Source organism: Nelumbo lutea, chromosome 8 (genome assembly GCF_056320005.1).
Source record: "Nelumbo lutea isolate HS-2025 chromosome 8, American lotus-T2T, whole genome shotgun sequence".
NCBI classification, from domain to species: domain Eukaryota; kingdom Viridiplantae; phylum Streptophyta; class Magnoliopsida; order Proteales; family Nelumbonaceae; genus Nelumbo; species Nelumbo lutea.
In genome coordinates this window covers 48,683,758-48,699,678 of record NC_142691.1, presented here as the reverse complement: position 1 = coordinate 48,699,678, position 15,921 = coordinate 48,683,758, and the positions used below count along the sequence as shown (strand labels likewise).

Sequence of the window (15,921 nt, the reverse complement as noted above, 5' to 3'; positions counted from 1 at the left end):
TGTCTGATCGTGTGAGACAAAGATAGAGAAGTTTTCCAACTGACTGTTGGAGCATAGCTTTATCTTCAAGGGGCTCTCCACCTTCTGCACTGATCTTGTGATTTTGTTCAATAGGTGTGTTAGCAGGTTTAACACCCAACTTTTCTATTTCTTCCAACAAATCAAGCACATACTTTCTTTGGGAAACAAAAATCCCATGTTTAGACTGAGCTACCTCAATTTCCAAGAAACATCGTAGCTCCCCTAGGTATTTGACTTCAAACTCTTGGTGAAAGAGTTGTTTAAGAGACTCAATCTCATGGGTATCACTCCCTGTCACTATAATATCATCCACATATACAACAAGCAATGTTAAGGAAGAATCCACTTTTTAATAGAGTGTGATTTAACTGGGGTTGCACATAGCCAAAATTTTCAAGAGCTTGTCTGAATCTATTAAACCAGGTTCTATGAGACTATTTCAGTTCATATACCTTATTCAGCCGGCAAGCCTTCTTTCTTGTTTCTGCACTATAAAGTCCAGGAGGCAACTGCATGTAAACTTCTTCTTGCAAGTTTCCATTGAGACAGGCATTTTTAACATCCATTTGAAACAAAGGCCATGAGTAACTGGCTACAAGAGATAATGAAACTCTGATAGTGTTCATCTTTGCTACTGGTGCAAAAGTCTCCAAGTAGTCTATGCCATATGTCTGAGTAATTCCCTTTGCAACTAGTCTAGCCTTATACCTTTCAATGGAACCATCAACATTATTCTTCACAGTAAACACCCGTCTACATCCAACCGGTTTCTTCCCTTTAGGTTGGTCAACTAGCTCCCATGTATTGTTCTTCAGAAGGGCATCCATTTCTACCTTCATTGCATCATTCCACTCAAGTACTGACAAGGCTTCCTACACTGTTCTAGGAATGGGAATAGCAGCAATGTATGCCAAAGAGGACTTGTAAGATGGAGACAAATGATCATAAGACAAAAACTAGGAAATACAGTGAGCTGTAGATGAAGTACAACGTCATATGCTTATACGGACTGCAATGGGAAGGTTAAGGTCATCCAATGGAGGTGAAGGCTCAACAATAGAAGGTATCTCATCTGTAATGGAAGATGAAGGAACTGTAGTACTTGGATTTGGATCCGTAGAAGGAATTGGGGATGGCCTGGACTGCTGATGACTGAAATCAACCTGCCTCCACCGTTTGTGATAAATTCTCAAATATCGGCACCTCTGACAACCCTCACTACACTCTTCTTTCAGCCGCACCTTCCAGATTAATAAAAAAGATTTCTTTTTAGGTTCGATCTCAAGAACAAATATCGACTTACTCAGAAAGGTCTAGCCGCCACCTTCAAACCAAGGTCTGAACCCTAAAACTGTGATATCTTCCCTTTGTCTGATTCTTCCTGATCTCTGAACACTCTCCAAGGCCCTACAAATCCTTGGGCATCAATTGCACACTGCCAGCAACCTCCAAGAACCAGTCGATGAACTTATCTCTGCTGAAACTTCCAACCCTAGGAAGTTCTCATGTAGTCGGCCTGATTAGACTAGCATGAGAATTCCTAGGTTGGCTTTGATGCCAAGTAGTCGAATAGGACTGCAATCAGTCCTAGGTATAATGTGTAATAAACAAAGAAAAACAGATTGACAAAGAGAGAAGAAGAGAGAGAGAAGAAGAGGAGAATACAAAGAGAAGAGTTCAGAAAGAGTGTGTTGACTGGAATTGTCGCCCCACTCACCTATTTATATTAATAATCAAATAAAAGGTAAAAGGGCTGAATTACCCCTACTGCTTACATGACAAAGAAATAATAACTACCAACTGAATAACTGCTAACTGAAACTAACTACCATCATAAATAAACAAACAACAGTGGGGACCACATAAATAACATTAGTGGGGACCACATTAATGTTCTCTACACCACCTATACCTAAACAACGGCAAAAGCCAATCCCACAACTCTGCAGTAAAGGAGCAAGAGATTAGCATGTTGTAATAGTCCTCACTACGAAATTTGTAGAGAATACACTAGTTAGGTGAGTAACATAGGTGGGGTCTTCTTTTCTGTAGGTTATCCAAGGTGTTTATTTTCCCATAAAACGCTTCCCAACGGAAAGCCATAATCACTGGGAGAATAGGCCTACACCAAACCTCCTTTGAAAACTTGCTGAGATGAAGAATGACAAAGGGACTTGAAGAAAGAGGCACAAGAGAAAGTTTCGTTGGGATGAGGAGACCAGGCCCGTTTATCTAATTCAGAGGGGTCTAAGCAAACCTTATTGAGGAGGCAAAGCAAGTTAGACAAGCAGTTGATTTCCTCATCCCTTAACCCCTTGCAGAACCCAAGAACCCAATTTGGAGCCAAGTGATTTATAGAAGATCCAAAAAACTTTGAAATCACATCTTTCTTATACAAAGAGACAGAAAAGGAGGGGAAGAGGTCCTTTAAGGGGCCCAATCCAGACATCCTCCCAGAGCTGAACTGAGTTTCCAGAGCAAACATCATATTTGACTATCCTGAGGAACTGTGGAAGTATATTGTGAATTGCTTTCATGGTGTTGCCAAAATCTCTCTGAGATCCACTAGCATCCCATCCGTTCTCTAGATAACCATGAATACTTCTTACCACTTCATGCCAAAAGTCTGTCTCGCTCTTGTGGCTAACGCCATAGCCACTTTCCCAACAGAGCCAAATTCTTTTTGATCACATTACCTAATCCCAAGCCTCACTCCTCTTTACTCTTGCGCATAATCTCCCACTTGATCAAATGATCCTTTTTACTTTCCCTTGGTTTCCAAAGAAAATCTCTCTTCAATTTCTCTATCTTCTTTGCTTCCCTAGGTGGTATCCTAAAAACAGACAGGAAAATAGGTGGGCAGGTTCAAAAGTGTGGCTCTTATCAAAGTCATCCTACCACCCAGGGAGATGTAGTTCTTCTTCCACGAGGCTAATCTCTTTTCATTTTTTTTGATAAGTAATGAAAATTCTATTAATAGCAAAATGGAGTTATAGTAACATCTGTCAAACAGAGGTGCAGGGTGCAGCCCCCATTACAAAAGTGGAATTACATTTGAGCCACAAATAATTCAGACTTATGCACCCCCTATTTTGCAAAAGAAACTAGTTAACCCATTTTCTGACCTCTTTTCCCATTAAACAAAAATTGTCATATCTCTAATTAGCCATTTAAATCTTTTCATAAGATCCCTATATTTCCAAACCACTTTTTAGTACCAGCTTTGGATCACCCTCAATTAGCAATCTGTCAAAGTTTAATTCTCTAGCAATTTGTACTCCTTGTAAGGCTTCTTTGAATTTGGCACACACCGAATCCCCATCTCCAATGGGGCCTGAGAAAAACAGCAAGAATGTGCCCGTCAGAATTTCTAAAAACTCCTCCAATCCAGCCAGCCCTGGATTTCCAAGGCAGCTGCCATCATAGTTTTGTTTAATAAAACCTTCTCCAGGGGGAGTCCAGTGTGCACTTGGTTTATCCTTCCTAACAGAACTTCCAACTAATTTCACTAAGATGCTTAAAAAATATAGCAAACTGTGTATATCAGATAAGAGAAAATTAAGACTCTCTTTTTCTCTCTTTTAGTCTCTGAGCCATCTTCACTTGTTTATGTATGTCGTTAACTTACCATCTTGACTTTTTTTGCCTCTTTTTTACTATATGTTTTGATATAGAGTGAGTCTTTTTTTATATAGTTGTGTCTTTTCCTCTTTTTCTTTTGAACTATAGTAACAAGTAAGTGAATCATAATAGAATGGTAAACCAATTATCCAATCACCAAATGCCCATTTATTCTTTTAGGAAAATATTTTCAAAACGTTTCGATGATTTAATGAAATATGAGAAAGTTTAGATGATATTTTAAAATTTAAAATTTCAAATATATAGTTTATCAATGAAATTTGAAATATCACTGATATACCAGAGATTTTAGAAAAGAAAAATATTATTGGAATATTTTGTATTGCCCCTATTGAAATGGGGGCAATACAAACCATGGTAATGATTTCTTTTGGCATAGAGAAGTGATCCTCTTGGTTCAAGGCCTTATGGGATGGGGAACTATCCCTCTTGGTTCAAGACTAAGAAGTCTGGGGGACTTTTGTATGCTTTTTTGGCCGTGTTTGGTTGCAATGCGAATTTATTTGCACTGATGCAAAACTATGGTAGTGCAAATGATTTTGGTGCTAATTATGATTTGTTTTTAGTTCAAAATTTACCTTATTTTGTTTGATTGCAATACAAATGAAGTAAAATAAGACCTGAAGCAGAATTAATTAAAACTCGAAACAAAATTAAACCAGAATTTGCATTCTTTTCATTTGCACTCCCATGCATTTGTACTAATGCAAATAAAATTGCACTGCAACCAAACACAGCTTAGGAACAAAATAGAACATTTGGAGTTGAAACAGGAATTATACCACTATTTCTTGATGCCATTTGATAGTTCTTGAAGGAATTACTCTAACCTTGTTGGGATTTCATTCTATTTTCTTGAAAAACCTACCCTTGAACTATGAACCTTGATTATGGAGTTACTCCAACTCAGGTTTATGGTTTGTGATTTATTAGTTTCTTTATCTATTGTGCTACCAAGATAAGGCTATAATGGTTTTTGGAAGCTGTTTTATTTATTTACTTTTTGCTAGGGGTAAAATATGTCTGATGTTTTTTTTAATAATTATTTAGATTTAGATATGACCTGGGGTATGTTATTTCTTAATGATGTCTCTTTTTGAACAACTAGCAATTTACTTTTAATGAGAAGGTAAAACTCTAAACTCTAAATCTGCTAAATTTGTGAAACCAAAGGGAACTGAGTAAGAAGCCGTTTTGTAGAAAGTAGTTTCCAACTCACCCATCATGTAGTGAAACCCTGTCTATATATGATAATTTTATGTTTGTTTGTCTACATGTCACTTGTCTTCTAACTTTCTATTTTTGACTCCTTCCTGTTTCAAAATTCTTAATGGACATGATTCTTCATATGTTTCAAGAATTAATCTTGTGCTTAGTTTTTGCTAATATTTATTTCTAAATTTGATTTCGACAGCTGGCTTTTATATTTGTTGGGGATGCTTAGTATGGGTTCCATCTGTGTATACTTCTCCTGGGATGTACTTAGTTAACCATCCTGTAAATCTTGGTGTTCAGGTAATTGATGATTCCAAAATGGATACTCATTTTTGTTTGATTGTATGAACTTCAAAGTTTTCTTCTTTCCCTGATTTAATTTGATGAGTTTTTGTTACTTTTGATTTTTTTTTGGATTATTTTACTCATTGCTGGATGATCTTTAAAAAATCAGAATCTTATTTTCAAATGGGGTATGGGTCCTATTCCTCTACACCACATCTTGTTGACCAAAATGTTTCAAAATCAGTGATCTGATCATAAGCACTTCAGGCTATAGAGCTTTCTTAGGGTTTAGTTCTTATCTCCCTTCATCTAAGAGAATATAATATATTATCTAGTAGATTTTCTTTTGTTTTTTTGAGCAAGTGAAAAGTATTGAATTGCATTATATAGTTGCAAGGTTTAAAATTTCGATACAATACGCCCGATACGGGGTGTATTGTATCGTATCTTTGAAAAACAGATACGGGATATGCATGGACCCGTATCTGACCGTATCCGGGGCGTATTGGGTGTGTATCGGGGCGTATCGACGAAAAAGATACAGCCAAAAACTGAAAAAAAAAGGGGAAAAGCAAGGTTCTTTTCCCTGAAATAAGCCTTCTTTCACCCCCAAATGACTCTAAAACTCCAAACCTCATTCCTAGAGTGCTAGTTTCAAATTTTGAAAAACATGGCAAAAATAGGTAAGTATTTTCAGATTTTTTTAATATCTTGTGATTTATTTTTTTCTTTAATGTTTAAATTTATGCTCTACATTTCTTACATTCAAAATCATAATTTTTTTTTGTGTTATTAATAAATTTATGGAAATTTCATGAAGATATTTGGGGAAAATATAAATTAATAAAAAATTTGAAAATGTAATTTTTCTCTGCCTATAAAGACTAAATATGTTTTAGATCTATGGATTTATCTATCATATCCATAGAGCAATTGAAATTTCTTCTTTAGTATTTTTTTGATTTTTTATTTTTAGAATTAAAAAATAAATAATAATTAATTATATTTTTTCATTTGACCACAACAATTGAATATATTATAATTCTATGGGCGATCTATCATATCCACAGACCAATTGAAATTTCTTATTTAATAATAATTATTTTTTATTTTTAGAATTAAAAAATAAATAAATAATTAATTATATTTTATCATTTGACCACAATGACTGAATATATTATAATTCTATGGATGATCTATTATATCCACAAAGCAATTGAAATTTTTTCTTTAATAACTATTTTTTGAATATATTATATAATGTCTATTTATTTTTTATAATTTTTGGAAATAATTAATAAATAATTATTAATTCTATTTTCAGTTAGAAGTTGTGCCAATGCATGTTTTATGGTTGGATAGGAGAGTTGGGTTTTTCTCATCCCATAAAACATTAAAACTTAAGAATTATAATTTATAAATTATAGTTAAGCTTAGGATTTTTAATGAAATTATAATTAACTACAATATATTTCTTCATAAAACCATTAAAATATATTAATTTATTGTATATACACCTTATTGAGGCCTTATATTTAGTGTTACCGATGTATTTTTATGATTTATTAAATTTTTTATAATGTTTCCAAGTGTATCTATGCGTATCTTTGTTTTTCTCCGATATGCATGCATATCCAAGGCGTATCCCAATACGTTTTTTAAAATTGCCTTTCTGATACTTTGGGCCTTGTATAGTTGTAAATAGGAGTGCAACTTGGCCAGGTAGGATGCCTGAGGCTATGGTGAGGGTGACCAGCACACCTTTTAAATCAAAGTATCAAACATAAGCTCATACAGCACAAAGTTTAATCAGAGTTGATCATCCTGAACCAACCTAAATTTGAGTGAATTATCGGTTTTTAGTGGGGCTGACATTGAGCAAAGTTAGAAATTATAGCATATAAAATGAAAAGAACTTGATTATCTTCAAACCACAATCTCTTCAACTCAATACAGATGGTTCTAATACTGCAACAAATCTTCTATTACACTGTAATATCAAGAAGAACCATAGAAATCCAAGGTCAAAGTAGAGAAACAATAAACTGAATCTTAGCAAGAAGAAATGATTTGGTTCAGCCAAACCATAATTGACTTTCTCTGGAATAATCAAATAATTTCTTCTTGCTAAGATAAAAACACTTATCTCTCCCCTTAACCAATACCCCTTTTTTACAATTGTGACCAGAATAGTACTTCTCCTCCCACCCCTTGCTTGGCTAAAGTATCTGCAAAAGAATTAGCACTGCGCTTACACCAGCAGAAGGAAACTTCCATGTCTCTTGTTAACCATCTTAATTTTTCCTTCTCATTATTGTAAATCCACATCTTCATTTCCTCACTTAGAAGCCAATTTACAACCAACTATGAGTCCCCTTCCACTGTTAACTTCCTAATGTTCAAAGACCTTGCCCTTTGCACTCCTTCCATAATTGCCAACACTTCTGCTCTGAGAGAATCTCCTTCCATCATTTAAGATAATTCATAAATGATATGGTTATTCTAGAGAAGATTGACCAAAAATGACTTCTTACATCCATAGATATAGACTTTCAATCTAGACTTCTTACATCCATAGAGGAAGCAAGAAGGCTAGAATCATCTGGAGCTGCATTCCCTTTGCAGTGTGCTGGACAATATGGAATGAAAGGAATAAAAGGCTGCTTGAGAACAAGTCGAAGAGCCTTGAGATAATATTATCTTTGGTTGGAAAGTTTACAACAGTCTGGGTTTTGGGTCTTCCAGAATTTGTGCAAGTTAACAGAACAGATCTGGTGGAAAGTTTTTGGGATGTCATTGAACTTCAAGCTTGTACTGTGAATCTTTTTCAAGTGGATTAGTTCCATTGGTGTGTCATCTTGACACCCATCTAGATTGTAATGCTTTTTCTTTTTAATGAAATTTTTATTCTTTACTGTTCCAAAAAAAAAATATAGTTGCTTTTGTGTTTCCTAGGTCTAGATACATTTTTTAGTTGCCAAGCATGAAGCAGGAAACACCATAGCATTTGCTCTAATGCTTGGTTGTTGAGTATACTTTCCAATGGGACTCGTTTATCAATTCGATTACATCTAAAAAATCACTTTCTAGATTTGATCTTTGACTAAACAAAGTAGCAAATTTCCGAGGGACCTATAACTTCAATTCTGCTTGACAAAGACTAAAATACCCCTGATTGAAATTATCATTTTACTACAGACCGGCATAATTAGGATTTGGTAGTATATTGCTTTCTCTTCAGCTAAAGATATTTCTCTGCCATAGCACCGCCCACCCCACCCTAATTATGAACACTACCAATATAAGCCTTTTGTTTAGAAGAGGTAAAGTATCATTTCATTAACAAAAAAACCTTTGTATAACTAGGGGTTGTACATTGGGGATGAACAATAAGAAAAGAAAAAACAAAAGATTTAGATCACTATCCCATCCCTGTTTACACTATCAGTATGAACTTTGATGGGTGGAAGTGGAATTGTGGGCAGTTTTAGGACAAAGGATGACAAAGTCCTTAAATTTCAGGGGCATATAGATAGGAAACTGAGATGTAGTCATTGGCTAGACTAGAAACAATGATGCAGGATTATGGAATCTTAGAAACACTTTAAGGGAGATCAATAAAATGGCATTGGAGATGGACACCAACTACAAGTGAACACTTTGTTCAGTGAATATTCTCAGTGGACTGGCAAGATCATAGATAAAAATAAGGTGTATTAGGGATTAATTTCCCAATGGGGGGGGGTTGTAAATTCTTAGTGACGGCAAGATGCTCACATGGGATATGTTTGTAAAATTTTAACTGTTACTGACAAAAAAAGCAAATTACTAGGGTGCCCATTGAGGGTTGCTTGCTTAATTGCCAAACTAAATTGTAAATGGCACTATTAAATACTTTTTTATTCTTATTTCTTAAATTTTCTTTGAGATTATAAAAATAAAATAGACATTATTAAACTAAAATTTTCATTTTGTGGGTTTAAATACTAGTTTCTTTTTATTATTTTCTTATGTGATACTGTATTGAACCCTCAAAGACTTCAAAACCTGAACCAATAAGGAAGGAGAAACTTAAATCTTGTCTGATCAAAACAATTTTCTTCTTCTTCTTTATACTTTTTTTTTTTTTTTTTTTTATGAAAATTTAAGGGTAGTTCCCTATTGAACCTAAGGAACTACCCTAGAATTCATGGTTTTTATTTGAAAAAAAATTCTTTTCCTAGGTGACTAGGCAACAAGGGGCCTCATTGCCTAGCTTTGCCTTGGTGCCTGGAAAACTACAGATTGTGTTGATATGCAATTTTCATTTTTCTTGATTTCTCCTTGCTGGGCCTGGAACTATGCTGTTGTTAACAAGTAGTAAGATGGCTTTTCAAGTACACTCAATGAAAAATGTGATTTCCTTAGTTGTTACAATTAAAATGGCCATTGGCAATGTTTTTGCACAAAGTGGCTGTTCTCATACTTGAACCCACATTTTTACACTTGTCAGCCTGGGATTATATCACTATACCAAGCAATGGCCCCTTCCTCAGTTGTTTCAATTGTGTCTTATTTGTTGTAGTAATATTTTCTACTTTCTTACTGTTTCTTTGGTTTTTCCAGCTTGCTATATATATTTTTCTTGCGGGTATTGTATGCATATATGTCAACTATGACTGTGACCGTCAGAGACAAGAATTCCGAAGAACAAATGGGAAATCTTTGGTTTGGGGGAAGGCTCCATCAAAGGTTTTTGTTCTATCTCTCATTCCATTTCCATTTTATGTACCCATTTTTCTGCATTTTAATGGTATTTCCTGAGAAAATAATATATTTTTCTACAGTGTAGTGCTCAGAAGAAGGTTAATGCAATTCAATTCTTTTGCAGATAGAGGCCTTTTATCATACCACAAGTGGTGAAAAGAAATCCAGCCTTCTTCTCACTTCAGGATGGTTAGTTTTTAAATATGGTTGTATTACTGAACTTAATATCTGGGAAAGTAATAAATCAAAATATGGAAAGTAACACAGTGCAGGGAAAGGTTCAAAATTTCAATATGGCGCCCTGTATCAGGCGTATCGGCAAGCCCCAATACTCTAAATCAAGGGCTGTTGGGGTTTTAACACTTTCAGTGGTTAGACAGGCCTAAAACTGACCCACCTGACCAATTTTGAAAAAAAAAAACTAAATAAAAGTTGTGTGGTATTGAAACACCTAATAAACAAGTTTGTGTATCGATACTTCGAACCTTGCTGCAGGGGCATGGGTGAAAGCAAGAATTTCCTCTTAGGAGGCAATTGTAAGTCAAAATAAAGGAATGAAAATGAGGAGCCAAGGGAGGAATTTCCTCTTGGGGGGAAGAAAAGAAAGGAAAATTATGAGGGGAGAAAGGAGTGAGGAAGGAGGAAAGGGAGGAAGTGGGTGGTAGTGATGTCAGGTTTACAGAGGCCTGCAATCCAGGGGAGAAGGATAAAGGAGAGAGCGGCAGTATTGATGTTGGTGATAATCTGCTCAGAATTGATGTCCAAGTTGGCAAACTTGGAGTGGACCTAGGTTGGAAGAGATTGGTGAACAAGGATGGGGATGAAGGGGGGTTGGTGTTGGTGAAAAAGGGCAAAGAATCAGGCAAGTTCCAAATTGTTCATGTTTCAAAAATATTTTCAAGACTAAAAGACGGTTTGATTGACGCTGGTCCTACAAACAAGTTTAAGAGAATTTACAGGGAGAGTGGGCCTAGACTCAGAGGGTCAAAGAAGAAGTTGAAATGACTAAGTTGGAGGTGTCTGAAAAGGAGTTTGGGGGGAATCAAGAAAGCAAGATGATTCTTGATGTTTCTCTGAATTGCGAAGTGGATGAGAACGGTAAGAGATTGGAAATTGAAAATTTGGCAGAAAGGGATGTGACGATTGGAAAGACTTTAGGCTTGTTTTTCTTAGGAGAAGAAGAGTTTGCTAGAAGGGCTTTTGAAGTTTTTGAAAGAAGAGAGTAGAAAGCCTCAAAAAGCCTATCATCAGCAAAGGTGGAGAGGCGTGGTATGAAGATCGGGATGGGCAAGATGAAGATTTTGAATTCAAAGATTAAATTCATACTGGTTAGGGGGGTTCTTTCTTTCTTTCTTTCTTTTTTTTTTTTTTGAGTTGTAATGTCTGATTTGCTCTGGTGTTTGTGTGGTTAGGTGTTATCTTAACACATATTTTGTTGCTTGTAAGCTGTGTTTTTTCTTGAATTTTTGATCTTCAAAATGAAAAAGAAATACCAACTAAAAAATAAATCATAAATTAAATTCCAGGGTCAAATAGTATTTCAAAATGCTTTAAGACAGAAAAACAGTTGTTGAATAAGAAAAATAATTTACTGCTAAATGATAAGGGTTGACCAGTGCAAAAGTACGAATAGAGGAGAAAGTGAAGAGGATGTAGAACGGGAGCTAGTTCTACAAAACTGATGATGTTAATTATAATTAAATCTAGAACTGGGGGATGGGGGGCCTGTAGTTTCTGTTTTTTCTTTTTGCCCTTTCCACTTTTAAAAATGAACCGGTGTCTTCATTCATTGTTCCTTCTAATTCTATTTCTGGGGTTGGCTGGAACTTGGGCCTGTGAAGAGATATCAGGGACACAGAGCTTGATGGTATCTCATCACTGTTATCCATTGTTGAAGGGGTGTTCCTAGAGCCAACAAAGGCAGATGGTAGAATTTGGACTCTCACCCCCTCTGGTTCTTTCACTTGTGCCTCTTTCTTTAGTGCTCCCACACATTCTTCTTCTTCTGGCTTGTCTTTCCTTGTTAAAGAGGTGTGGTGTCATCCTATACCTCCTAAGGTTGGGAGTTTCTGTTGGGAAGCCTTTCTGGAAAGAGTTAACACAACAAATTTACTTCAAAGAAAAAGACCCAATAGTTGTTTTTGTCCTCACTGGTGTGTCCTCTGTAAAGCTGATGGTGAGTCTGGATATCACTTACTAATCTCCTATCGGTTCACTAACATCATTTGGGAGTGGTGTACTTCTTTGTTTGGGTGCAGGTGGACCCCCCTTCGAATGTGCAAAGCCTTTTCACATTTATGCCGTTTCGGCCAACAAAAAGGGCCAAGTTTATGTGGAGGTGTATGAGGGCTGCAGTCTATTGGACTATTTGGGAGGAGAGAAATTCACGAATATTTACAGATAATGAGAGAAGTTTGGAAGCAATGCTTGAGGTCATCCACATTAGGATTATACACTAGCTGAAAACCTTGGCTTTGATGAGCTGCAAAGAAAGTGGAAGGAGATAGCAGAACTTGTTCCAATGAGGAAGGCCTCAAATGTTTGTTGGATCCCCCCACCCCATGACTTTGTTAAACTGAACTTTGATGGCAGCAGCTTGGGCAATCCAGGGCCATCCGGAATAGGAGGAGTAATAAGACATGAACAAGGGAATCTGTTAGCTATGTATTCTGGACCAGTTGGGGTGGGAGATTCTTTGAGAGCTGAGATTCTTGCAGCTCTTGAAGGGGTACAAAGAATCAAGGATATGCATATTAACAAGCTGATCATAGAAGGAGATTCTGAAGTGGTGGTAAACTGGCTGAAAGAGGATAGTCTTAGACTTTGGAATTACAGTAATGAAAAGAGGAAATTCAAGTGGCTGACTAAGGACAAGGAAATCCAATACAAATGGGTAAAAAGAAGTGTGAACTCTTTGGCAGATAGTCTAGCTAGACAAGGGGTGAACAGACATTTTATTTTTTGGGCTGTCTTGTAATTTTTGTTCTTTTGATGTTTAATGGTTGTTCTTGGGAGCTAAGATTGTTTAGCCCCCTTGCCCTGTAATTTTCTCATATTTTTAATATCAATTCAATCCACAGTTATTGATAAAAAAAATGTAGTTTCTGTTTTTTGTTTTTCTATTTCCTGGTTTAAGAGCAGTGGTATTCATTGCTGGTGAGGGTTTCAGTGTTTCACGTTCTTATATGTCTTGCAGGTCTTTGTGTTGTTTTGAAAGCGCATTTAATGAGCTTATTTTGTATATCTGAGCTGCCTTGACCTTGTTTTTTGGGATGGGGTTGAATGATTTTTTTTTCCTTCATTCATGCTTTGTGTATACACAACCTGTTAATTTTTTTCTTATATTAACACATAGGAACAATTTCTAATCAGGAAAGGAAAAATTTTATGTTTTGTGTTTGAGCATTCAATCTAATTTATATGATCTTCTATTTATGTTATTTTTGTCTTTACCTTTTCATTTACATAAATGCAAAATCTAAAAATGTTCGACAATCTATGTCAATGGGTCTTATAAACACTTAAGTTAGAAATGATTATAAAAGTAGAGTAATAAAATATAAGATTATAAAGAAATTTACGTCATAACAAACAACAACCCTAAACAGAAATATCATGACAAAATAATAAGATTTACTAAAATCTTATGAAATTTAAACCTATGAAATTGATGTTATTATAGTTAATACTATTAAAATAAAATTATATATAAAATATTTAATGTTAATAACCTTTATTGGCCGCTGATGCAAACCTGGATATGCACCAAACATACTGAGAGGGCTGAAGAGATTCATTCTTATATATACTGTATACCCTGAATAATAGATGGAAATTTTTCTTGAACAATGAAAACTAGTTTTTCAGAGAATTGAAATAGAGTTGGTAGAAATTACTGGAACTCCTCTTCCTCCTCTCACTAGATAAAGGGATTGCTGAGGACTAAGGTTTGCCATTTTTTTCATTCTCTCTCTCTCTCTCTCTCTCTCTCTTTTGTTCTCTCCCCTTGGGGCAAGAACTAATTAGCTGTTGTAGATGATGTGAGTGCCTCCAAAATGGTTGGTATTCCACCCCGAAGTCTAAATGCAGCCTCACATTCTGCTGTTCTCTTATTGTGTGGGCAACCAAGTATAGGCTACTAATTTTGCTTCCTTATAAGAGACTTTTTCTATTGATTCATGGTTTCTGCAGGTGGGGTTTATCTCGACACTTCCACTATGTGCCAGAAATTTTAGCTGCTTTCTTCTGGACTTTGCCGGCTCTTTTCAGTCATGTAAGTATCTCCAGCCATTGTAATACAGTACATACCGTATTAGTGACTTTTGGATATTATCTTGCATAAGAAAAGGATAGTTATATTTATCAAAAAAAAAAAAGAAAAGAAAAGGATAATTATATTTATCAAAAAAAAAGAAAAAGGCTAATTATCATTGAACTTGTACAGTGTCTGCCGTACTTCTATGTTGTGTTTCTGACAATCCTGCTTTTTGACCGAGCAAAAAGAGATGATGACCGTTGTCGATCCAAGTAAGAACATACTCTCAAATTGACTTATTATTATTATTTTTTTACTTTAAATTTAACCTGTCTTCTTCTGAATGAAAAATTTTCCTCTAACTAATGTGGAGCTAAATAGTAGAATAAAACTGTTGAGAAGAAACAAGCCTTATTCGAGTTTCATTTTTATGATCTTTCTAGTCCAATTGTACTGATGGTATACGTGCCTAAAAATCATAAAATTTGAATAGAAAGCCCTTTTTTTTTGTCACCATATTAACAAATAATTAAAATTTTCCTTCCTGTTATCCCATTGAGAGACTTGGAAGGTAAGTGTCTCAGTTTGCCCCTTCATCGCTAGTGATACACTATGAGAGTAGCACTAAGTGCTACTCTCAGACTTGGAAGGTAAATGCCAAACTCTGGCATGATCCATGCGTTATTATGTTCTTCATATGTTAAAATTTCTTATGATTTTTGAATTTAACCCGGTTAAAATGTTGAACTGGGTATTGATAAATTTCTGTCAACAGATATGGAAAATACTGGAAGTTATATTGCAACAAGGTTCCTTACAGAATAATACCTGGAATCTACTGAAGAGAATGTTGAAGGATTAAACCCGGTTATCATGATCCTGCTATGCTTGTGTATGACTGATATTTTCTTCTATGCATCAATTGCTTGTAATTTTTGATATTACTCCATTGAATAGTGTATGAATAGTCCTATCTGAGTATCAACCTATGTTTCATAACAACAAACAGACTATGGATATCATTTGGGTTGTTGTAGAATAGGTGAATATTGAATATATAATTGTGTCGTGTCAACTTGCATCTTCCAAAATTTGCAGTGCTTTTTCCCCTTCTTTGGAGGAAGCAACTTCTCAACAAAATGTCTTTCTTAGTCATATGCATTGTATTTGAATTCCAACATAATGTACATTTAAGAGGGTGGAAAGGATAAGTTAATTCCAAGACTTGTTCCTTCTCCAAAAGCTAAGACGTTACACACAATTTCAGTCTCTCAACCCAAACATAGAGCATGGCGCAGTACCAAACCTACTACATTTTTTGGCACACAATGGCTTAAAATGCATGGTCAAGCACTTGTGCACATCTTTCCACCCCTACACATCTCGTGAGTCTTTCCATCGAGCTGTAGTAGTTAAGAGTCTATTTGGGTGGGCTTCAGCGTTTATCGATCTATGTTGACTGAGTGGTTTGGGAGGTTCCACCAAAACTAGTTTCACCGGAAAGTCGATTTTGCAGCTCAACGAAGCTACTTTTTGGCTTTTTGGGGTTTTCACCAAACAGGCTTGCTGACTTTTTATGTGGGGCCTATCTTGCAATGTCGGAAGCTGTTGTTGCAAATCCCTCCCAATAGGCATTTAGCTGAGTTTTGAAGGAGTACAAATGCAAACATGTAGAGTGCAAAATTTTCAGTCGTTATCGTTAGATTTGTTCATCCCCATATACGCTATCATTGCCTTGTGAGTTCAGCCTCTGCGTC

At 35.6% G+C, this 15,921-nt stretch overlaps 1 protein-coding gene across 1 annotated transcript in view; it reads left to right on the top strand.

Annotated features, from left to right (window-relative positions):
- Positions 1–15,255, top strand: part of DWF5 (Ergosterol biosynthesis ERG4/ERG24 family) — a 37,805-nt gene extending 22,550 nt beyond the window's left edge. The window contains exons 8-13 of the mRNA XM_088956790.1: positions 5,078–5,178; positions 9,769–9,894; positions 10,034–10,098; positions 14,101–14,182; positions 14,354–14,436; positions 14,940–15,255. Coding sequence (XP_088812916.1) covers positions 5,078–5,178; positions 9,769–9,894; positions 10,034–10,098; positions 14,101–14,182; positions 14,354–14,436; positions 14,940–15,006 — 524 coding nt within the window. The 3' untranslated portion in view covers positions 15,007–15,255. The remainder of the gene's footprint in view (positions 1–5,077; positions 5,179–9,768; positions 9,895–10,033; positions 10,099–14,100; positions 14,183–14,353; positions 14,437–14,939) is intronic.
- Positions 15,256–15,921: the final 666 nt, after the last annotated feature.